Below are 24,388 nucleotides of genomic sequence, written 5' to 3'. Positions count from 1 at the left end.
TCCGGGCTCATTTCCAGCTGACTAGTAAGTACCAGCCTGCTTGTCTTCCCTCGATCACGTCTTTCATTCCCGTTATAGGAAAGTGTTCAATTATTTTGTCCATATATCATTATATTAAATATTCTTTACTTTTTCACTTTTAGACATCCCTTATACCGTACTCCTGATGAGTGGACATGTTCCATGAAACGCGTCAAGTTCCATTGCGATTTTTCAAGGATGCCAAGACAGTCTGGGTCTTGCCCTTTATACCTATTTTTGGTTGTGTCATTATTGTGCTTATACGATCACGTATGTGTTTTACTATGTGCCTTTTATATGTCAGCTGGTTTTTATGAGTTTTTTTTGTGTGTTTTTCTTGCGGTTATGTCGATTTATTCTTGGATTGTAATGAACTTTCTTTACAATTATTTACTTCATGTTATTTGGACTCTGGTTAGTGACAGGCCTCATTTAAGGTCCCATGACCACCGTTTCCTCTTACATACAAAGTAATTTAGGGAAGGAGGCGCGTCACGGTGGCGATAATCGGTCATATCTCGTTATTTGCTCCTTTCCATTGCTGTGTGTTGAACGTCTGCAGCGACTTGTACAGCCTTGACGTATAGTGAACATTAGTAAATAGGTTTTCATCTGTCACACTTACCCTACAATTCCTGGAATCCTCTCTGGGCACATTGTGTACTCTACTCATTATGAGACGCAGAAGAATTAATCATTTTATTATGTTGAGTAACAGAAGAATAGGAGAAGATATGAATTGTGGGCACTCCAGTGTGAAAGTATAGAATTGGAAGATCGGTGCTTCAAATTTCCTTCTATGTGCAGCAACAAAGCTTTCCTCCGCACATTCAGCATTCTGTTGTATCTGACTCATCAGCTTGAGAGTCCGGGGCCGAGTGGAGTCATCTAGTGCTTGAGAATCGGGGGCCCGGGGTCCACCCGGCGTCAGAGCCATGGGCCCGGGGTCCACCCGGCGTCAGAGCCATGGGCCCGGGGTCCACCCGGCGTCAGAGCCATGGGCCCGGGGTCCACCCGACGTCAGAGCCCAGGGTCCACCCGACGTCAGGGTTCCCCCCCGACATCAGAGTCAGGGGCCCAGGGTCCACCCGACGTCAGAGTCAGGGTCCAGAGGAGAGACGGGAGAGCTGCGAGTGACAGAGGCAGGTAAACTGACCACGGTGTCAGGGCTCAGCAGTCATTATATACCATGGTCAATTTACAGAGGGGAGGGTATAGCCAGGCAAGATCAGCCAGGTATTTCAGGTGCTACAGGGAGCCAAATTACACAGCGCACTGTGTTGTACAACAAGCTTTAAAAAGGGGCCAGGATCCATTTTTTCTCTTTTTCTAGGGTAACAAATGCTTAAAAAATAAAAAAATAAACTCTGTGCAAATACTGCATGACATAAATTGGTGGGTTTTGCAATTTTTTTTTTATGCTCTAGGGCAGAGGTCTCAATCTGGCGGCCCTCCAGCTGCTGCAGAACTACAAGGCCCATCATGCCCCTGCCTGAGAGAGTCATGCTTCTAACTGTCAGCCTTGCAATGCCTCATGGGACATGTCGCTTCGCAAAAAGCTGTAGGGCCACCAGTCTAAGACCCCTGCACTAGGGCCTCTACGTTAAAAAAAAAAAAAAAAAAAGGGGTTCCAATTGATTATCTAGCCAAAAATACTGATTGTTACATGTGAACAAAAAGTATCAGCAAAGGCCCGGGGGACAATCGGCTATGTACACAGCACAGTGATGATGCCACTGATAATTGTACAAGCCAACATCTGAGTTTGTAAAGACGATTGGTGGAATAATATCCTTTGTGGCTATTGAGAAGTAGATTTTTTGTTTTTGTGCCCAGGGTTCCACCTCACATCACTCCCCTTGCATCGCTGACATTAAAAAGAATAAAACCCCATCTCTAAATTACTTTTTTTTTTTTTAACTCGCCTAAGGCTGTGGTCATATTACTCTTCTTTCCTGTGTAGAGGCAGGATACTTCTTTGGGTTGTCTATATCATTGCCTATTGGCTGTCACAGTGGTTGGGTCCTCTCAAGATGAAGAAGAGCGAGGGGCACCTCTGGGCTGCAGGAAATGACACCGGCGAGAGACCCAGATGGCAGAGGAGGAAGAAAGAAAGAAAGAGAAAAAGAAAGAAAGAAAGAGAAAAAGAAAGAAAGAAAGAGAAAAAGAAAGAAAGAAAGAGAAAAAGAAAGAAAGAAAGAGAAAAAGAAAGAAAGAAAGAGAAAAAGAAAGAAAGAAAGAAAGAAAGAAAGAAAGAAAGAAAGAAAGAAAGAAAGAAAGAAAGAAAGAAAGAAAGAGAAAAAGAAAGAAAGAAAGAGAAAAAGAAGGAGGAGGAGGGGGGAGGAGGAGGGAGGAGAAGGAAGAAAGGATAGTAGGAAGATAGTAGAAGTAGAAGAAAGCAGGATACTTCTTTGGGTTGTCTATATCATTGCCTATTGGCTGTCACAGTGGTTGGGTCCTCTCAAGATGAAGAAGAGCGAGGGGCACCTCTGGGCTGCAGGAAATGACACCGGCGAGAGACCCAGATGGCAGAGGAGGAAGAAAGAAAGAAAGAGAAAAAGAAAGAAAGAGAAAAAGAAAGAAAGAAAGAGAAAAAGAAAGAAAGAAAGAGAAAAAGAAAGAAAGAAAGAGAAAAAGAAAGAAAGAAAGAGAAAAAGAAAGAAAGAAAGAGAAAAAGAAGAAAGAAAGAGAAAAAGAAAGAAAGAAAGAAAGAAAGAAAGAAAGAAAGAAAGAAAGAAAGAAAGAAAGAGAAAAAGAAAGAAAGAAAGAGAAAAAGAAGGAGGAGGAGGGGGGAGGAGGAGGAGGAGAAGGAAGAAAGGATAGTAGGAAGATAGTAGAAGTAGAAGAAAGCAGGATACTTCTTTGGGTTGTCTATATCATTGCCTATTGGCTGTCACAGTGGTTGGGTTCTCTCAAGATGAAGAAGAGCGAGGAGCACCTCTGGGCTGCTGGATTAGTGGTCCTGCCCACCCAGGAAATGACACCGGCGAGGGACCTAGATGGCAGAGGAGGAGGAAAGAAAAAGGAAAGAAAAAAGAAAGAAAAAAGAAAGAAAAAAGAAAGAAAGAGAAAAAAGAAAAAAGAGAAAAAAAGAAGAAGAAAGAAAGAAAGAAAGAAAGAAAGAAAGAAAGAAAGAAAGAAAGAAAGAAAGAAAGAAAGAAAGAAAGAAAGAAAGAAAGAAAGGAGTACCCGGGGGTTTGGGGTGGTAATTTCCCAGAGATGGGCTTGGCAACCTGAACATGTTTTTTTTTTTTATAACCATTAATAGGTCAAGATGCATAAAAAAAAAAACCCCCTTTGATTACATTGCTGTTAATATAAAAAACAGGAATCACCATCATCAGCTGACCAGAGCCTTTTATTCAACATACTGTCCAAACGTACGCTAATAAAATGAAAGAAAAAAAAATAACCCGGGAAAACCAAGCAGGCGGGACACAGAGAAAAGCCAGGCGGCGGTTACTTGTAGAATTCGTGTTCTTGCTCGTCTTTTTTGATCACAGTCTTGTACGCTTTCTCAAAGTCCTTGGCCAGAACTATGTAGCGATTCTCACGCACGGCAAGCATACCGCCCTGGAAATAAAAAAAATAAAAATAAAATAACTGCACCATGGGAGGTGTAACAGGTGGAAGTCACCAATTAAAGCCTGGAGGAGCGTCAGGGGGTGTGGCTTCATATGCAGGGCACGAGAGCCCCTTTCAATCAAAGCCTGGAGGAGGGGCAGAGGAGCGGCTTCATATGCAGGACACAAGAGCTGCTTTCATTTAAGGCTTGGAGGAGGGGCAGGAAAGTTGGCTTCATACGCAGGACACGAGAGCTACTTATAATCAAAGCCTGGAGGAGGGGCTTCATATGCAGTACAGGAGAACTCCTTTCAAGCAAAGCCTGGGAGGAAGGGCAGGGGAGTGGCTTCATATGCGGGGGGGGGGAACAGGAGTCCTTTAAAATTAAAGCTTGGAGGAGCAGCAGGGGTGTGGTTTAATATGCTTTTAAATCAAAGCCTGTAGGAGGGGCAGGGGAGTGGCTTCACATGCAGGACACAAGAGCTACTTTTAATCAAAGCCTGGAGGAGGGGCAGGGGTGTGGCTTCATATGCAGGACACGAGAGCTACTTTTAATCAAAGCCTGGAGGAGGGGCAGGGGTGTGGCTTCATATGCAGGACACGAGAGCTACTTTTAATCAAATCCTGAAGGAGGGGCAGGGGAGTGGCTTCACATGCAGGACACGAGAGCTACTTTTAATCAAAGCCTAGAGGAGGGACAGGGGTGTGGCTTCATATGCAGGACACAAGAGCTACTTTCAATCAATCAAAGCCTGAAGGAGGGGCAGGGGAGTGGCTTCATATGCAGGGCACGAGAGCTACTTTCAATCAAAGCCTGGAGGAGGGGCAGGGGAGTGGCTTCACATGCAGGACACGAGAGCTACTTTTAATCAAAGCCTGAAGGAGGGGCAGGGGAGTGGCTTCACATGCAGGACACGAGAGCTACTTTTAATCAAAGCCTGAAGGAGGGGCAGGGGAGTGGCTTCATATGTAGGGCACGAGAGCCCGTTTCGATTAAAAGCTTGTAGGAGGGCACGATAGCGGCTTGCAATCAAAAACCTAAATCGACTGACCATCCGCAGACCAAACTGTACCTACCTCTTGGCAAATGGAGTTGATATCGGCTCCAGAAATTTTATCAGGGCGAGCGACATCTGCAGAGCAGTCAAGGAGATTAACTTTATGCACCCATAAAAATGATTTCCATGTTAAACCTCTAACATTTAGCCCCCATACACATGCACTTTAACAGCTTCATTACCGGGCACTTCTTTCACACTCTTCCCGCCCAGGCCAATTTTCAGCTTTCAGAGCCGTCACACTTTGAATGACAATTGCGCGGTCATGCAAAACAAAAATACTATCATTTGTTCACACAACTTCTTTTGGTGGTATTTAATCACTATTTTTTTTTTTTTTTTTGCTAAATTAACAAAATTTATAAAAATGTAAAAAACAAAAACAAACACTGCTTCTTCGCTTACGTTCTAAAACTCTACAAATAACAAAATTGTTCTTCATAATTTTAGGCCAGAATGTATTCTGCTTTGGTGAAAATAACCCAAATCAGAGTCTATTATTTAGTCTGCAGGAAAGTTAGAGTCCACAAACTATTGTGTATATATCTGAAAATTAATTAATGTACCGATGGCCGATCTAATTTCTTAAAAGTGGTTGTAAACCCTTATAAACCACTTTGACCTACAGGTAAGCCTAGATTAAGGCTTCCCTGTAGGTCCAAGAAATATCTCCCAAACCTACACGGTTTAGGAGATATTTACTAAACGACAGCGACAGCTGTCTACGGCGGCACGAAGGCGCACTATCACCGTTAGCAGCATGCCGCTGCTAACGGCGATATGCCGTTAGTGGCGGCTCCCGTGCGCATGCGCGGGAGTGACGTCATCGCTGCCCCACAGCGCTGGGAGTGGCCGGAGCAGCGATATCCGGAAGAAGATGGATGCGCCGGACTACAGGGGACAGCGGCGACTTCGCTGGCTCCTGTGTCAGGTAAGTGACACATAATGGGCTACTATGCGATGCATAGTAGTCCATTATGCTTTACCTTTGCAGGGAGACAAAGAGGAAGTAAACCCATCAGGGTTTACTTCCTCTTTAAGACCCAAAAATGCCAGGACAGTACAAATATCCCCCAAATTACCCTTTTTGGAAAGCAGACAGTCCAAGGTATTTAGTCGGAGGCAGTGCATGTCATAAGCTTTCGAAAAATTAAGAAATTCATTTTTTTTTATTACATACTGTCACCAGCGCAGTACAGTGTCGTCATATAACTGGTGTGGCGGTGATTAGACACACTGATGAACGTGCGAAAAAAAAAAAAAAAATTATATTTTTTCAAATTTCTTATTTTTCATTAGATTTTCTTTCCTTTTTGTTTATGTCGTTTTTTTAAACGCACTTTGATCACAGCAATATAATGTTACCATAGTAACATTGTACTACTCTGGGGAAGTGATCAGGATTTTTTTCTTTAAGCATTATGTTTGCATTTAATTGCTATATGCAGGAATTTTAAATGAATGAAATTCGATTCAGTTTTTTTGATGGTGGATGCTGCTGGTGACAGATAGCATGGCTCCGATTTGGGAGAACGTCATAGGATGTCTGCCTGGATCGACAAGAGGTGCCCGCCGGCAGCATTAGGCTGGATGCCAGGCGGGATCTGGTTAAAAATTGGGATGAACGATGGGCATTTCTGTATCTTCCCTAAAAAGATGGGGAATAATGGCATCCAAGACCCCTCTATGCAACCCTCCCCCCAAGTGAGTATTAAACTCTGACAACTTATGACAGTCTGGGACCCCATCACATGTTTTCTGGCCCATCCCTGCAGCAAGTATTATGCCCCGACACCCCACACCAGTCTGGGACACCAAACCTCACTGGAAGAATCAAACCCAATACAATTATTAGCATTGATGATTGCCACGCATGAAGGATACAATCTTCCATATCCACTTCTTCAGACAAGTTCATCTTGCTGGTGATGGTGGAGAAGATGAGACGTTTCTGCCTCCGATCGGGCAGTGGGAATTCGATCTTGCGGTCCAATCGGCCGGGTCGCAGAAGGGCCGGATCTAGAGTGTCAGCTCTGTTTGTGGCCATGATGACCTGAAGGCAAAAAAAAAAAAAAAAAAAAAAAAAAATTATATATATATATATATATATATGCCTTGATGCCCCCATTTATCCCCAACAAATGGTCATAATCCACCAGGCATGTCTTTTTATTACCACCCCCCATCTATGGAAGGTGAGTCAGGCCTCATATTACCACCCAGGTATGTACATCAATGGTTCCGATTCTCAGTAGGCCAGTGAACAGCAGCAAGCGGGGATTCCTTACCTTCACGTTGACATTCTGATCGAACCCGTCCATCTGATTCAGGAGCTCCAGCAGAATTCTCTGCACCTCTCTGTCAGCTGTAAAGGACACAGAATGAGAGAAGTGACCATGGCTGCACCAAATCCACTCCAATCATTTGGATGGATAGAACAGTTACAGTCTGTGGTATTTGTGTCTGGGTCTCTGCTAAGAATTACAGTTTGGTGAACTGGTGTGAAATTGCTCTAATGGGACACAGGCGACAAATAAGATGACAGTTTTACTACCGTGAGGAATAAATTCTGTGAGGAGGCTCCAGACTTCCAGCGAAGGGGCGGGGGGCTAGGGGGGAATGGTGGCCGAGGCCAGTGGGGGTAGAGAATAAACATGGCCTTGGAGTTGGTGAAAAGTAGGGGGAGGAACGGGGCCCCACTGTCGGCGCAGAGGACAACAGTTTGTCGGTGGGAGGGACAGGGCCCCATTTGTCGGTGGGAGGGACAGGGCCCCATTTGTCGGTGGGAGGGACAGGGCCCCATTTGTCGGTGGGAGGGACAGGGCCCCATTTGTCGGTGGGAGGGACAGGGCCCCATTCAGATTGGGGATGAAATAGCTAGAGGATGCTGGATGTCCTCCAGCCAGGAAATTAGTTGGGCTTTATCTAACTTGCTGCAGCTTCTAATTCACATGGCGAGAAGCTCACAGTGTGCGGTGAAATCAGAGGAAGCCATATCAGTCTAGGAGAGGAGCCGGTACAGCTGTGCAAGACTGAAGGGGGATGCTGGATTTCTCTCCTTCCTCCCCAGCTCCAGGTGGATGAAGTTTGAGGGGAGAATTCCCTTTGTGCCGCTTAAAGGCAAATCATACACGGCTGCTCCAGATGTTTGGTTGGAGTTGCACTATAGACTATGTACAATGGCTGCAGAATACAAACAAAACACATCTCTCTCCTCCCGTGAAGACACTCACCTCCTGTCTGCGCATCAAACCTCTTTGTGGCGATCGCGTCGATTTCATCAATAAATATGATGGCGGGGGCGTTCTCTTTGGCAAGTCGGAAGACATCTCTCACCATGCGAGGACCCTCGCCCAGGTACTTCTGGACAAACTCTGAGCCCACTACACGAATGAAAGCAGCTGTAATGGTAAAAATATTATGGTATCAGTGTACATTGAAAGCACCACTAGACCCAAATTTTATTTTAAAGCCCCGTCCAAGACACCAGGAGGGGGAGAAGGGAAAAAATAAATAAAAAAAAAGCTAAACGCAAGCTTTTTGGTAAACCCATTGGGACAATAGGAACTAGCTAAAGTGCTGTTTATTTCCCCTTTCATCCCCCAACCACATCACTCTCTCCTCTTCTATGTCTCTTTCCTTTTGAAAAAGGACAAAGAAAGAAAGAAAGAAAGAAAGAAAGAAAGAAAGAAAGAAAGAAAGAAAGAAAGAAAGAAAGAAAGAAAGAAAGAAAGAAAGAAAGAAAGAAAGAAAGAAAGAAAGAAAGAAAAAAGAAAGAAAGAAAGAAAGAAAGAAAGAAAGGATTAGGCAGTTTGTTTTTCTTTTTTGTTGCTGGACCCGCACAAATTGATGTTTCTTAGGAAGGGCACAGAGAGTTTTATGATGGTTTTCTACAATTAGCTGATCCCTTTTTACTGGATTATGGTGTATAACTCACATGTATATTGTCTTGTTGACATTGAAACTGCCTTCTCTTGGTTGAACAAAATATTAAAAAAAAATACATAAAAAAAAAAAAAAATATAATAAAAAAAAAGAGAAAAAAATAAAAATAAAAATAAAATGGTACGGAAAAAAAAAAAAAAAAAAAAAAAAAAAAAAAACAGCCCTATTCTGGCATCAGAGCAGAGTTGAGTGGGATAGGGAAGAAGTATTTTCTGGAGGGTGAAGATCCACTTTAACCACTTCCCTACGGCGCATAGTCATATGACGGCGGCAGGAACCCTTTTTCCCTCCGGGCCGCCGTCATATGACGTCCTTTCTTCCTGAGCCTCTAGGGGGCGCATGCGCTCACTGCGTCACTAGGCACCTGGTGAGCGTGCCCGGCGGGTGCGATATCCGTCGGCACCCGCAATTGCCCGTAAACACAGCAGGACCGTGGATCTGTGTGTGTAAACACAAGGATCCATGTCCTGTCAGAGGAGGAGATACCGATGGTGTGTTCCCAGTAGAGGAACACCGATCGGTCTTCTCCATAGGAAACATAATTTACCCCCTGATCGCCCTGTAGTGTTATCCTCTTCCATGCCAGTTATATTTATACAGTCATCAGTGCATTTTTTTTAGCTTTGATCGTTGTATAAATGTGAATGGTCCCCAAAATAGTGTCAAAAGTGTCCACCACAATATCTCAGTTACGAGAAAAAAAACAAAAACAAATAAATAAAAACGCAGATTACCACCATTACTAGTAAAAAATAAATATAACAATAAAAATGCCAGAAATGTATCCTTATTATGTAGACGCTATAATTTTGCGCAAACCAATCAATATGCGCTTATTGCGATTTTATTTTTATCAAAAATATGTAGAATACATATCGTCCTAAACTGATGGAATTTTTTTAATGGGATATTATAGCAAAAAATTGTTTTTTTTCAAAATTGTCTCTCTTTTTGTTTATAACCGCAGAGGTGATCAAATACCACCAAAAGAAAGCTCTATTTGTGGGGGGGGAAAAAAAAAATTAGCAAAATTTCATATGGGTACAGTGTTGTATGACTGCGCAAATGTCATTCAAAGTGTAACAGCGCTGAAAGAGAGAGAGAGAGAGAGAATTATATATTTTTTAATGAATATAAAATTGCACTAATTCTATTCTTTTTGTCTGTCTAGTGAATATCTGCCCCCCTCCCTCCCCCCCACGTGTAAACGCACTCACCTGTAGTGTGATGAGCCACAGCTTTGGCCAGCATGGTCTTCCCACAGCCAGGGGGCCCGTACATCAGCACCCCACGGGGTGGATCAATGCCAATCTGCAGAGCACAAGTAAGGGAAGGTGAGTCCGGCATTGCGGTCATATTATACTTCCAGCGAACGATCGTCTATTCGGCTCAGAGAAAATCCTACCTGTTTATAGAGCTCAAAGTGTGTTAATGGCAGCTCCACCGCCTCGCGGACTTCCTGTTTCTGGATATCCATGCCTCCGATGTCCGAATATAAGACGTCTGGCTTCTGGTCTAAGGATGCAACAGAAAAAGGCAGAGGATCAATACTAAGGGCTGATCTTATGCTACACCCAGAAGGCCATTTATCACGGGAGAGGAGACCACTATGAGCCCATCATGACAAAAAAAAAAAAGGCCGTCACACAACCTGAACCCCCGCCCAACACGTTTACAGGAAATATCCGGTGCCAAGTCATTACCTGCTGTCAGCATCATAATACTGCTGTCTGCCTCTGGAGGAAGAACGTCTACCAGAGCGTTGCTGTGCTTGTGAAGAGCGACCGAGGCGTTCGGCTTCAGCAGCTCCCGATCGATGGTGCTCAGTATCCGCACATAGTAATTGGAACCTACAGAGGGAATATAAAAAACACTTCAATAAACCTGCGCAAGTAAAAGTCACTAAGGGAGGAATTAATTTAGAGCAAATCAGCCAAACCTGAAGAACTTCAGTCCCCTAACTGCTGGCCCTGCCGACCCCTTTACTGGCACCGCCATCTGTGATGGTCACTCTCTGCCGCCCCTTTGGGGCCTGGCAGAGCCCTGCGGTAGACCAGGTGTGTGCGAATGTGGCGTAATTAAGAAGGAACAGTAAAACTATCTCCGTTCTGTGCAATGAGTAACGGGTTCTCTTTTGTCTGTTGACACCAGCAGAAAAGGAAGGTAAAGAAAATGGTGTGCGGTGGGCAAGCCGACACTGGCTGGGAGATACACCAACATCACCAGTGACACTAATAGGAGTGATAATACTATACACTGTCACTGGCTGGGAAAGGGGTTAACATTTTGGGGTGATCAAGGGGTTAAGAGTGTCCCTTATGCCGCGCACACACGACCGGACTTTCCGTCAGAATAAACTCAGACGGTCTTTCCGACGGAGTTCCAACCAAACGGACTTGCCTACACACCAAAGTCCGTTCGTTTTGAACGTGATGACGTACGACGGGACTAAAATAGGAAGTTCAATAGCCAGTAGCCAATAGCTGCCCTTGTGTTGTTTTTGGTCCGTCGGACCAGCATACAGACAAACGGTTTTCAAGATAGGAATTGATTCTGTCGGAAAGATTTAACACATGTTCTATTTCTAGGTCCGTCAGAATTAAAAAAAAAAAAAAAAAAAAAAAAACGTCCGATGAAGCCCACACACGATCGGCATATCCGATGAAATGATTCCGTCTGACCTTTTTTGCCGGAAAGTCCGGTCGTGTGTACGCAGCATATCAAGTATATTGTGTGTAAAGTGTGCCGCTTTTTACTAAATTTCTGTTTGTTTCTTCTCTCTGCAGATTGTTCCCTCTGGAGAGCTCTGCGTTGGTTGTTTTGAACCAACTAAAATTAATTTCAGTCATTTCCCCCCCCCCCCCCCCCCCCACCCCCCATCTATTAAATCTGCCCTTATTCATTTTAAATTTTGGATAGTAAAACTTTTTTTTTTCCTGCCAGTAAATCCCTTATACAGCCCACTTCCTGTTTATTGTCTGGTCATTAGCCTAGGCGTATAGCATCATGCACAACTCTCTAACTCTCGTGAGAGTTTGCCAGGAAGAGGGGGGGGGGGGGGGTCATAAGAGGGCCAATGAGAGCTGCAGAGCTGGAGGTGTGTGTCTGTGTAAATCCAGGAAGTGAACAGGCAGCAGCTTCAGCTGCCCACGGTTAAAATGGCTGCTGCCAGACTCAGTGGAGGGAGATTTCTGCAGCATATTTGTAAAGTGCAGAATCACAGTATATATAAAATAATATGCAAAGTGGTTGGAGGGAAGCTTCAGAATGGCAAAGATGTTATGTGAGCAGACTGCAGTCCTTCTTTAAAACACAGGACTCTGGGCTGTGATTGGACAAAGCGGATCAGCAGGTCTCAGCCATGAAACATTGGCTGAAACCTGTTGACAAAATCCAGCTGTGAATAATCACAGCGGGAGTTGGCTGGGGCGCACCCTGAACCCAGAAGACAGTGCTGACGTAGAGGTACGAGCCGCCCACCTGCAGTAAAATGCAGACAGGTTGTTAAAAAATAAAAGAGGCGGCACTGGCTAAACAAAAAATTCCTCCCACCCACATGATCCTGATAATCGGAATGGGTCTAGGATTTTTTTTTTCCTGGTGTCACCAGATCCCCAGGAGGGTCAAATGGAAGGAGGAGTCTATGCAGAGGGCAAGCCAAACATTAAAGAGAACCTGTTACTTCGTCCTCGGAGATCAGAGAAAGCATCTACAAAACTGGTGTAGAATATAGAGGGATGGAATGATGTTCTGTACCTGTTGTGGATCCTACAATGGCCGTGTTCTGGTCCACCGCCTCCAGGAACTGGCCAATCACCAGAGGGATACTCTGAATACGCTTCACCTCCTCCTGGGCATGGAGGAATTCTTTCTTCAGGTTCTTCTGCTCGTCCTTAATGTACTCCTCCTGAACCTCCAGGAATTCCAGCTCCTGCTGCAGTTTCTAGAACAAGAGAAAAACAAGAACATATAAAAAGGATTCATGAAAATGTCTAATGGTCAGTCTGCCCAGTCCTCTGCACCCCCCCCCCCCTCCATGTGTTCATCGATTGTTTGCTGGCTCAGTCCTGTACAATTTACAAGGATATGATTGGGTACAATTAACCACTTCCAGAACACCCACCGTCGTTATATGTCATTATTTTTAAGAGGAATATCGAGGTGGCATCAGATAGCTGCAATAACCCCGATATCCTCTTCTTCGGCCGGCGGTCCGCTTCAAGATAAAAGTGGTCTCTGAGGCGGATTTGCTGCAAGATCACTTTTATAGGCAGTGGGAGAGGGGACCCCCCCCTCCCGCCGCCACTTACTGGAGCCGTTGGTAGAGGTGATCAGATCCTCTCCCTAGCCTGACATGGAGATGAGTGAGGGGAGGATGGCCCCTACTCATCTCCATATCATTGAAGAGCAGAAGCGACGTCAAAACGTCACTTCCGCCCAATGCTCTTAAAGGGCCATTTTTTTTAATGACAAAATTTAATTTATATATATATATATATACACACACACACACACACACACACACACACACACACACACACACACACACTTTTTTTATTATTGCATTTTAGTGTAAATATAAGATGTGAGGTCTTTTTGACCCCCCCCCCAGATCTCACATCAAAGAGGTCCTACCATGCTTTTTTTCTATTACAAGGGATGTTTACATTCGTTGTAATAGGAATAAAAAAGTGACAGTATAAAAAAAAAAAAAAAAAAAAAAAAAAAAAAAAAAGAGAGAGAAGGTAAAATAAATAAAAAAAAACATTTTATTTTTAAAAACACGCCCCATCCCGACGAGCTCGCGTGCAGAAGCGAACGCATACGTGAGTAGCGCCCGCATATGAAAACGTTGTTCAAACCACACATGTGAGGTATCACCGCGGTCGGTAGAGGGAGAGCAATAATTCTAGCCCTAGACCTCCTCTAACTCAAAACATGCAACCTGTAGAAATTTTTTTTTTTTAACGTCGCCTATGGTGATTTTTAAGGGTAAAAGTTTGTCATCATTCCATGAGTGGGCGCAATTCTCTTTCCGATAAAAGTGGGAAGATTTGTCACGGCATCACTTTGAGAAGCGGGGTGACCACAAACTCCCCCCCCCATCCTCCTCCTGACGCTTCCCGGTCGCTCTCGGGCTTACCTGACCCATCGGTGAAGCCTGGGAACGATCACATGCTAGCGTTAGCTGAGTATGGAGAAGAGCGGCCGCCCCTTGGCTCCATGCCCTTGAAGGACCGGTGTGATGTTGGGCGTCACTTCCGGGCCCCAGGCCATAATTTTAATGTTTTTGGTTTTTAAAGCAAAAGTTGAAAAAAAAAAAAAAAATCGTTTTTTTCGATCTTTTACTTTGAAAGGTAAAGGAGAGATTTGGGTCTCTAAATAAAGAGGACCTGTCATCCTTATTTTTGTTACAAGGGATGTTTACATTCCTTGTAATGAAAATAAAAAAGTGATAAAAAATGTTTTAAATAAAAAAGAAGAAAAAGCGCCACAAAACACGGACGTTTTTAACCCTTTCTTCGGCCGCTAGCACCCCTGCTATTGGCCAAAAAGCACTGCTTAAATAGCAGCAAAGACAAGCGGCGCTTTACCGCTAACGCACGGGTGGCCCCAGTGTGAAAGGGATCATAATTAAAAAGTTCCATAAAAGTCCTGGTCCTCAAGTGGATAGATTAAAAAAATGGGTGGGGGAAGGGCCATTTAATATCTTTCTGGTCTGCATTTACTGTTGAAGGCGGAGCTAATTATCTCTATAGTGAAGCCGTCTTGCAAGAGGATTGGGGGAAATCCTTGGGGTTTTTTTTTGTTGCAGCGATTGCACACATTCAAGTGTTTACAAAGCAGTCGTCCAATAAAAGAGTTCAGGGAGAGTTCACCTTGTATCGGCTGTACAGATCCTCCAGATCTTCCGGCTCCGGAGCGAGGAAAGAGAGCGCCGTGATTGGACGTGAAGAGGACAGGGAGGGGACATCATCCTGATAACAGAGAGAAAATAAACAAAATCAGACAGAATACAAAATGTAATTTACACATTTAAAAAGGGGAGGGAAGTGACCGGTTCTCTTGCCTCAGTCGCTTTTACTCCTCTGTATAAGCGGATGGGAATGTGATGTGCGTTTTTTCCTGAAATTGTGCGTCATCGGACTCGGGACACTTTAAAACTCACTTATCCCGGAAACGGCAAGTTCTGCTTTTGCCGTAATATAAAATATATCCTGCCACCCTTCCGGTCCCTGATGCACATAGCGGCTCTGACGCCCCCGTGCTTCCACTTTGCAATACACGGCACCCAGAGTGAGGACTCACCATAATGGTCACAATGGCAAGCACTTATTGGTCAGCACAAACGCATGACCAGGCTGACCAATCAGAGGCCTTTATCTGAGGCTTCTTCTTCTTCTGGTACGGTGACCCAGAAAAACAGGATTGCTTCTCATTGGGAAGCAAAGTCATGTGGTCACACCGACCAATGAGTGCTGGCCATTGTGAGCATTAGACAAATTCTTTCATTTGCAGATTCTCCAAAAATAAGAATGAGAATGCAAAAGAACGAGAAATCTGAAAATTCTAAATAATAACTATTAAATTATAGGTATTGGAATTTCCTTTCAAATTTGGCTGTTAGTGAACGTAACGAATATGAATTTATCCGAAGTTAGGAATTACCCGAAATAACAAATGGCACATTTAAACGAATGGAACAGAACAAAATAATAACAACGTTTTTATTATTATTATTATTATTATTTTTTTTTGCCACGAGTTGGGACAAAGATGAACATTAGACTTATTATTTTTAATTATTATTATTTGAACATTAGGCGTATTATTTTTATTTATTATTAATTTGTTTAGATAAGGTATTCATTCTTTCATGAATTAGAATAAATTCGTATTCGTTACATTCACTAACAGACAAATTTGAAAGGAACGAATACAAATTTGTTCGAATTTAAGAAAAAATTAATACCGTATCTTAAATTAATAATAACAATAATAAAAATGTATTATTATTTTATGTATTAATATATTATATAAAATGTATTATATATATTATTTTGTTCTATTTGTTTAAATGCTCCATTCGTTATTTCGTAACTTCGGATAAATTTGTATTCACTGCCAGCCAAAATTTGAAAGGAAGTTCCAATACCTATAATTTAATAGTTAGAACGAAAGATCAAAATAATAAACTACTATTAAATTATAGATATTAGAATTTCCTTTCCAATTTGGCTGTTAGTAAATGTAACCAATATGAATTTATTCGAAGTTACCAATTATCCGAAATAACGAATGCTGCATCTAAACAAATGGAATTAAATAATAATACATTTTTATTATTATTATTATTGTTAATTTGTTTAGATACGGTATTAATTCTTTTTTAAATTCGAACAAATTTGTACCTTTCATATTTGGCTTATAGTGAATGTTACGAATTTAAGAAAGAATGAATACCGTACCTAAACAAATTAATAATAATAAAAAAAATATATTATTTATTATGATGATTTAGTTCCATTTGTTTATATGCAGCATTTGTTATTTTGGATACTTTGTAACTTTTAATAAATTACATTCACTAACAGAAAAATTTGAAAGGAAATTCCAATACCTATATTTTAATAGAACGAAAATTCAAAATAATAACTTTTGGATTTTTTGAAAATACGAAAATAAAACAAACTCATTTTTTCGGGCAGTGCACGTGTTTCGTGACCGTGCTCCGGGGCCGTGTACTGCGGTGAGGCCCGGCAGGCTGGCCAGGAAATTTGGAGTTGGTTCACTTTTTTATTTTATTTTTCTTATGGTGAATGAACTCTTTAAGACACTCCCCTCCTATTATACGGGTTTGTTCCTAAATCCAAAACTGGCAAAGCAATCTAAATTTGTATATTTTACAATCTGCGTTGGGGTGAGCCTGCACTCCGGCCGTACAATCTGCGTTGGGCTGAGTATGCTACAATCGGATTGCCGGCTCAGCCCAACGCAGATTGTACAACCAGATTGTACGGTCACCCGAACACAGATTGTACAACTGGTATGCTCATCTGAACTCGGATTGTATAGTGTGTGTTTGTATAGTGGATTGTATCGTGTGTGTTCGGCTTTAGGGAGCTCATACATTGTGTGTTCATCCTTAATGGGTCTGTACGGTGATCGTACGATGTATGGTCGGCCTGTGTATGGGGCTGAATGAGCCCCGAGGAGGATGCGACCCCCCGGGGATTTCCTCTTGGGCCCCCAGCTTTACCACACTGATAGGGGTAGAAGAGCCGCATTAGATGGACGGATAGGACATCAGATATTTCCCATCCCTCCCCGGTACCTGTCCGCTGCCTTTCTCTATGATGATCCCGATCTCCTCCATTCTCCTGTGTCACTGCAGGCCCCGGTCACTACTGACTACTTCCGGCGCCGGGCGATGACGTCGGCAGCAGAGGCTGTCCTGGGAGTCACGTGGACACCGGCCGGCCTATGACCTTCGTGTACGTGCGCATGCGCGAGTCCCTTAGCTCTCGTTAGGCGGGGACAAGCCACATGGGCAGCGGAGCTGAGCCTGGAGGCCCCGCCCCTCTGCCATAGAGCGTGACTCCTCATTTCCGGCCTGACACACAACATTGTTACATTGTATCCATTACCGGAAATGTTATTATTTGTTTTATATTTGTTATGTTTCATATTATTAATGTTAATAACTGAACCATTATTTATTTAAAGCGGAGGTCCACCCTAAAATGGACCTCCGCTCATCGGAATCCCCCCCCCCTCCGGCGCCACAATCGGCACCTTTCAGGGGGGAGGGGGGTGCAGTTACCTGGATAATCCAGGCAACTGCACCCACTTCCGGGCTAGCTCTCTGCGGAAAGGGGCGTACGTTACGCCCCTTTCCGCCAGCGCCCGCCCCCTTCAGCAAGTGCCCCGCTGCCTGCTGGGAAACACACAGCTCCCAGAGGCAGCGGGGACCGTCCGGTGTTCTGCCTAATAGTGTCCGCCTATCAAATGCTGTCCGCTCCGTACTGCGCATGCGCAGTACGGAGCAGACGAAGCTTCGGAAAAACTCCGAAGTTGAACGGCGCCTGCGCCGTGAGTGGAGGTGGTGGCCCCACTATCCAAGCGGACATAGGGTTAAGAATTTTAGAGGGCCCCTCGCGGGCGAGCTTTGCTCGCCACGCTTCGGGCTCGGCCTCGCTCCGCTCGGCTCTTTTTTATTCTAACTCTATGTCTCTTGGATATTGGGGATAGAACCTGGACTCACGGCGCAGGCGCCGTTCATCCTCGGCAATTTTCGGAATCTGTGTTCCTGTGTACTGCGCATGCGCAGTACGCAGGGGACACCATCTGATGGAGGACACTATTTTACAAGACACCGGATTGCGCCGCGTGGCTCGCGCATGCGCAGTAGGGAACCGGGAAATGAAGCCGAAAGGCTCCATTTCCTGATTCCCATACCCAAGATGGCGGCAGCAGGACCCGGCAGACGAGCGAGCGATCGGCTTCGGGTGCCGACATCGCGGGCGCGCTGGACAGGTAAGTATCACTATTTAAAAGTCAGCAGCTGCTGTATTTGTAGCTGCTGGCTTTTAAAAAAAAAAAAAAAGCGTGGAGTAGCGGTGGACTCCCGCTTTAACATTCAGTCTTATTTTTATTATATTTAATTGTATTATTAGTATTTTATTTATATTCTATATTAGATATTCATTTTATTTATATTAACCATTTAAAAATCTAGGGGGAGAACCCTGGTGACTATTATTATTGGTGAAATAAAAATATTTTTGTTGTCACCAGAACAGGAACTTTAGGAAGATTCCCCCCACTTCCTGTTGTGTCACCAGGACAGGATGTGATGGGAGATTTCCCCAATGGTACAAGAGAGTAAGAAACAAACACAATAGGGGATATAACCCCATGTGGTGGTCAACCGATAATTTACCTGAAATGTGGCCCCTGACATCACCAAAGGGCCACACATTTTGAGTGAATGAAAAATTAATGAAAGCTGTCAGAGACTACAGACACAATACAGGAGATGATCAGAGCCCTATCGCTAGTGTCAGTGGGAGGATTAGTGCCCCATCATTGGTATCAGTGGGAGGAATAGTTCCCCATCATTGATGTCAATGGGAGGAATAGTGCCCCATCATTGGTATCAGTGGAAGGAATAGTGCCCCATCATTGGTATCAGTAGGAGGAATAGTGCCCCATCATTGGTATTAGTGGCAGGAATAGTGCCCCATCATTGGTATCAGTGGGAGGAATAGTTCCCCATCATTGATGTCAATGGGAGGAATAGTGCCCCATCATTGGTATCAGTGGGAGGAATAGTTCCCCATCATTGATGTCAATGGGAGGAATAGTGCCCCATCATTGGTATCAGTGGAAGGAATAGTGCCCCATCATTGGTATCAGTGGGAGGAATAGTGCCCCATCATTGGTATCAGTAGGAGGAATAGTGCCCCATCATTGGTATTAGTGGCAGGAATAGTGCCCCATCATTGGTATCAGTGGGAGGAATAGTGCCCCATAATTTATGTCAGTGGGAGGAATAGTGCCCCATCATTGGTATCAGTGGCAGGAATATTGTCCCATAATTGATGTCAGTGGGAGGAATAGTGCCCCATCATTGGTGTCAATGGGAGGAATAGTGCCCCATCATTGATGTCAGTGGGAGGAATAGTGCCCCATCATTGGGAGGAACAGTGCCCCATCATTGGTGTCTAGTGATGGACGAACTTCCGACGGGACGTTTCGCGAAAGCGAAATGCGAACGGACCCAAACGTTCGCGAAACCGAACGTTCGCCGCGGGCCCCATTGACTTCAATGGGAGGCGAACTTTGCAAACCTTCATGTCGAATTTGCGGCCACGTGGTAATTATTAGGGGGTAAAACGTAGTCCCACCATCTGGACAATGACATAATACATGTATGAGGTGAATTTGGGATCGATAACTACAAGCATTTTTATTTTATTTGGGAAATTGTTCTAACAATTCAGGACTATGGAGCTAATGAAGGCAATGGAGGAGAGGGAAGGTCAGGGACCAGGGTAGGCAAAGAAGAGGGTGCAGGAGATGATCACCAGCAGCGTGACATACCGGAATGACACATGCACCGTGATAGAGGCATCTGACAGCAGCACCGTAATACAGAGCACTGACAGCAGCACCGTGACATACAGCGCTGACAGCAGCACCGTGACATACAGCGCTGACAGCAGCACCGTGACATACAGCGCTGACAGCAGCACCGTGACATACAGCGCTGACAGCAGCACCGTGACATACAGCGCTGACAGCAGCACCGTGACATACAGCACTGACAGCAGCACCGTAAGCAGCCCCAGGAGGAAGTCAGCACAGCACAGGGATGGTGTGATCCCCTCATAATAAGAACCCCCAGGAGGAAGTCAGCACAGCACAGGGATAGTGTGATCCCTTCATAATAAGAACCCCCAGGAGGAAGTCAGCACAGCACAGGGATATCATAAGCAGCCCCAGTAGAAATATGACACCGCTCAACCTCTTCAAAGAGGAGGGTAGGGGCATATAGTACGGTGTGCTTTTTTGGGTCAAGGAAGTGAGCAGACTGTACGTCAGTCCCTATACCGCTGAAGGACTGCTGCAGTATAGGGCAGCGGTCAGCAGTGGTGCACGTCAACCCTATCTATTGTGGACCGATAGCGGTCCTTACAGAACAGCAGACTGTACCGCACTCAAGCCTATGTACCGTAGCACCCTATACCAAGTTACCAGTCCTTATAAGAACTTTTGTGGAACAAGCAGGTTGTGTGTTAGTGATTAGCAGACTGTACGTCAGTCCCTATACCGCTGAAGGACTGCTGCAGTATAGGGCAGCGGTCAGCAGTGGTGCACGTCAACCCTATCTATTGTGGACCGATAGCGGTCCTTACAGAACAGCAGACTGTACCGCACTCAAGCCTATGTACCGTAGCACCCTATACCAAGTTACCAGTCCTTATAAGAACTTTTGTGGAACAAGTGAGTTGTGAATGTTTAGCAGACTGCAGCAGAAGGGCAGCAGTCAAGTATAATATCCTTTCTATATTTGGAAGAAAGAATATTATACATGTACAAGCCTATTACTGTACCACTGATACCAGTCCTGAAAAGAACCTTTGTGGAACTAATAATAACAGCAAGTCTTTAAAATTACCCTCACTGCCTGACAACACTGCTTCCTTCCTGTCCCTATACAAATTGGCAAAAAAAGAGAACGATTAGTGGTTACTGGAACAGCTCTTTTGTGGACCTTGATAGTAACAGCTAATGATGATGATGATGATGATGATGATGAAAGACTAATCTGGCTGTCCCTGTAGCATACACCGTCCTTTCCCTTTCTCTAAACTAACAAAAGACACTCAGGCTGCTGCAAGAATCAGCAGCACAGCAAACCTATCAACACCTAACACCTATACCAGTCCTGAAAAGAACTTTTGTGTACCAAATAGCTAGTGGTTTATCTCTCCCTACTCCACACAGGAACCTGTCCCTATCGTAACAGAAGAAAGAATGTAAAATGGCCACCGGATCGGGTGTATTTATAGGTTAGGGGGAATGTCCAAGTGTCCATGTGCTGTCATGTCTCAATTGGCTGTCCTGTATCACATGATAAACGTGTCACCAAAGGTTAAAGTTCTTGTATACATTAAACACGTAAGTCCGCCGCGGCGAACGACGGAAAAAGGCGTTCGAACGTGCGGACCGCGAATGTCGGAAATTCGCCGCGAAACGACCGCCGGGCGAAACGTTCGTCCATCACTATTGGTGTCCATTGGAGAAATAAGCGCACCAAGGACCAGATAAGAGTCGCATTTGACCCCCATGTCATAATTTGGAAACCACCTATAAACTAAAGGGGACCTCAAATGTGGCCCCTGACATCACCAAAGGGCCGCACATAATGTTCAGTATAAGTAATGCTGGAGAGGACAGGTCAGAGACTGCAGAGCTAATAGAGGAGATGAGGGTCAGAGAGTGAGGAGAGGAGACATTGGTGGCGGGGGAGATGCTGCAGAAGACAACACGGAACTGGGAACACGTTACATGAGGCCGGTAGGGATCAACGTTCCCAACTAGGGCTGAAACAACTAATCGATTAATCGACAACTAATCAATTATGAAATTAATCGATTATTATTTTCATAATTGATTAATCGGCTACTAACATAATGGGGTTAAAAAACAAACTAAAATTAGCCCTTTATAGTACAAAAAGAGCAAATCACTACTGTAAATATTACTTTCACTGTCCCATATTAAAAAATGAACCCCTTACAGTAGCGATTATTTGCTCTTTTTGTACTAATTTTAGTTTTTTTTTAACCCCATTATGTTACTAAACATCTCAGGCCTGGGTCACACCCTCTGTGTTTTTGGTGCTTTTTGCAGAAATACAGTTCATTTACATGGTTTCCTATGGGACACGTTCACATCCATGATTTCTTTACAGCTGCTGCGTATTTGGAAAAGACAAGGACTTTTTGTTTAAAGCGGCGGTCCACCCTAAAATGGACCTTCCGCTCATCGGATTCCTCCCCCCCTCCGGCGCCACAATTGGCACCTTTCAGGGGGGAGGGGGGTGCAGTTACCTGGATAATCCAGGTAACTGCACCCACTTCCGGGCTAGCTCTCTGCAGAAAGGGGCGTACATTACGCCCCTTTCCGCAAGTGCCCCGCTGCCTGCTGGGAAACACACAGATCCCAGAGGCAGCGGGGACCGTCCTCATTGCGCAGCGCGGCTCGCGCAGTAGGGAACCGGGAAATGAAGCTGAAAGGCTCCATTTCCTGATTCCCATACCCAAGATGGCGGTGGCGGCAGCACTCGAGTGTCGATCTAGAGATCGGCTTCGGGTGCCGACATCGCGGGCGCGCTGGACAGGTAAGTGTCACTATTTTAAAAGTCAGCAGCTGCAGTATTTGTAGCTGCTGGCTTTAAAAAAAAAAAATAAAAAATAAACGCGGAGTCCCGGTGGACTCCCGCTTTAACACAAAACGGCGCTATTTTTTATTTTATTTTTTTGGTTCAATATCCTTCAATGCAGAAGCTGCAGAAAAGCAATGTAATAATGCGTTTTTGCGGCAGTTTGTGTTTTTTAATCTGCCCAACAACAAATTGGCCAAAAAAATGTAAAAATACAAATCGCAGAAAAATTACCTTTTTTTTTTTTTAAAGGTTACTAACCGATTAATCGAAACAATAATTGGCCAACTAATCGATTATGAAAATAATCGTTAGTTGCAGCCCTATTCCCAATACAGACCGATGAGGTCTGAAGCATGTATATTATATACCAGGCACAGGTTTGGCCCCAGCGCTCTAGGATGTCTGCTTTCAGAAAACATATAACATTTTGTGGGGGGGGGGGGGGGGTGTTAAATTTTCAGGCCTAAAATTTTTTTTTTTTTAAACATGCAAAAATTTGCCCTGGCAGTTAAAGGGTTAAAACCGGAATTAGAGATGTCCAGTGTAACACCCAGGCTCCGAGGGAGGACGTGCCTGCTGGTGATGAATGGGTTACCGGCTTTATTGAAATGTATGTAGCTGGCGGAGTGGTGGGCGGTAATAGCCGACGTCGTACCGCTCCATCCACCGCTGTTATGACAGGACGTCACATATAAACACAGACCACCGACACCATCCAGGGAATATACAGAGGGAGCCACCGAGTGGAAAATAATTGTACTGTGTAGAATCAGCCAACCGAAAACCAGTGACGCTCCTACCGGTAACAGGCGGCTACGGCCCAGCGCCCGTACGACTCCGCAACTCCTACACCTGAGGGCAGCTACAGGATCTTCCCTCAGCTCACGTTCTTTCAACACGAAGCGCTAAAAAGGAAGCGGGTATGCTGGTGTGGGCCAGCGGCCGGGCTGTCTCTGGGTGCTTTTACCTTCTTGCCACCATAACGCGGCGGGTGGGCCTTAGCGTTCCACCGCTGATATGTGTCCGCATGTAAATGTACAGTGCCTTCAAAAGTATTCATACCCCTTGGAATTTTCCAACATTTTGTTGTGTTACAACCAAAAACGTAAAATGTATTTTATTGGGATTTTATGTGATAGGCCAAAACAAAGTGGCACATAATTAGGGAAGGATAATAAGGAAAATGATAAATGGTTGTTAAATTTATTTACAAATAAATATGTGAAAAGTTTTGGGGGCATTTGTGTTCAAAAGGAAGAGTGGCAAGAAGAAAACCATCGTTGAAAGAAAGCCATGAGAAGTCCCGTTTGCAGTTTTGTGAGAAGCCATGTAGCGTGCGCTACATCATCGGGGGCGGGGGGGGAGGGGTGGCAGGCGAATGCAAGAACCCATAAGAGGCACTCGCTCCCCATGTTGACGCATCATAGTACATGAGCTCTAAAGTAGATGAAGGCCTACTAAGAGGCATGATATTAGTACCCCCCCTCCCCTCCCCCAGGAGGCAAGAATCCAGGAATTGTTGGTAGGAGGGTCAAGAGGAAAGAAAGGAAAAAAAAAAAAAAAAAAAAAAAAAAAAAAAAGAATAAAATACCGTATTTAATTGGCATATAACAGGCACCTATTTCCCCTTAAAATCAGGGGAAAATCATGGGTGCGTGTTACACGCCAATCCCCCTGCTGTTTGTGAGGGGGAAGAGGAGCGAGCGCCGCCGAAAATAAAAATAAAAAGGCTGAGCTGAGCCAAGTGTACTGTGTACTCGGCTCGGCTGCACTCACAGTCACGCCGTCCCGCCTCCCCCGCTGTCTGAGTGGAAGGGGAGCGAGTGTACTTGGCTAGGATCGG

General features: G+C 44.5%; 1 protein-coding gene across 1 annotated transcript; it reads right to left on the bottom strand.

Annotated features, from left to right (window-relative positions):
• Positions 1 to 3,360: 3,360 nt before the first annotated feature.
• Positions 3,361 to 17,081, bottom strand: PSMC4 (proteasome 26S subunit, ATPase 4). The gene is made up of 11 exons (XM_077456437.1): positions 16,924 to 17,081; positions 14,468 to 14,566; positions 12,345 to 12,531; positions 10,292 to 10,438; positions 9,994 to 10,103; positions 9,806 to 9,899; positions 7,877 to 8,044; positions 6,932 to 7,008; positions 6,528 to 6,696; positions 4,663 to 4,718; positions 3,361 to 3,594 (listed from the first exon to the last, which is right to left on the bottom strand). The coding sequence occupies exons 1-11, from the start codon at positions 16,963 to 16,965 to the stop codon at positions 3,481 to 3,483; spliced, it is 1,263 nt and encodes a 420-aa protein (XP_077312563.1). The 5' UTR covers positions 16,966 to 17,081; the 3' UTR covers positions 3,361 to 3,480.
• Between the last annotated feature and the right edge of the window lie 7,307 nt (positions 17,082 to 24,388).

This window comes from Lithobates pipiens, unplaced genomic scaffold (genome assembly GCF_037356315.1).
Source record: "Lithobates pipiens isolate NorthernLeopardFrog02 unplaced genomic scaffold, aLitPip1_a1.2 Scaffold_27, whole genome shotgun sequence".
Taxonomy (NCBI): domain Eukaryota; kingdom Metazoa; phylum Chordata; class Amphibia; order Anura; family Ranidae; genus Lithobates; species Lithobates pipiens.
Note: the sequence above shows the minus strand (reverse complement) of the source record. Positions and strands in the feature narration are given on the sequence as shown.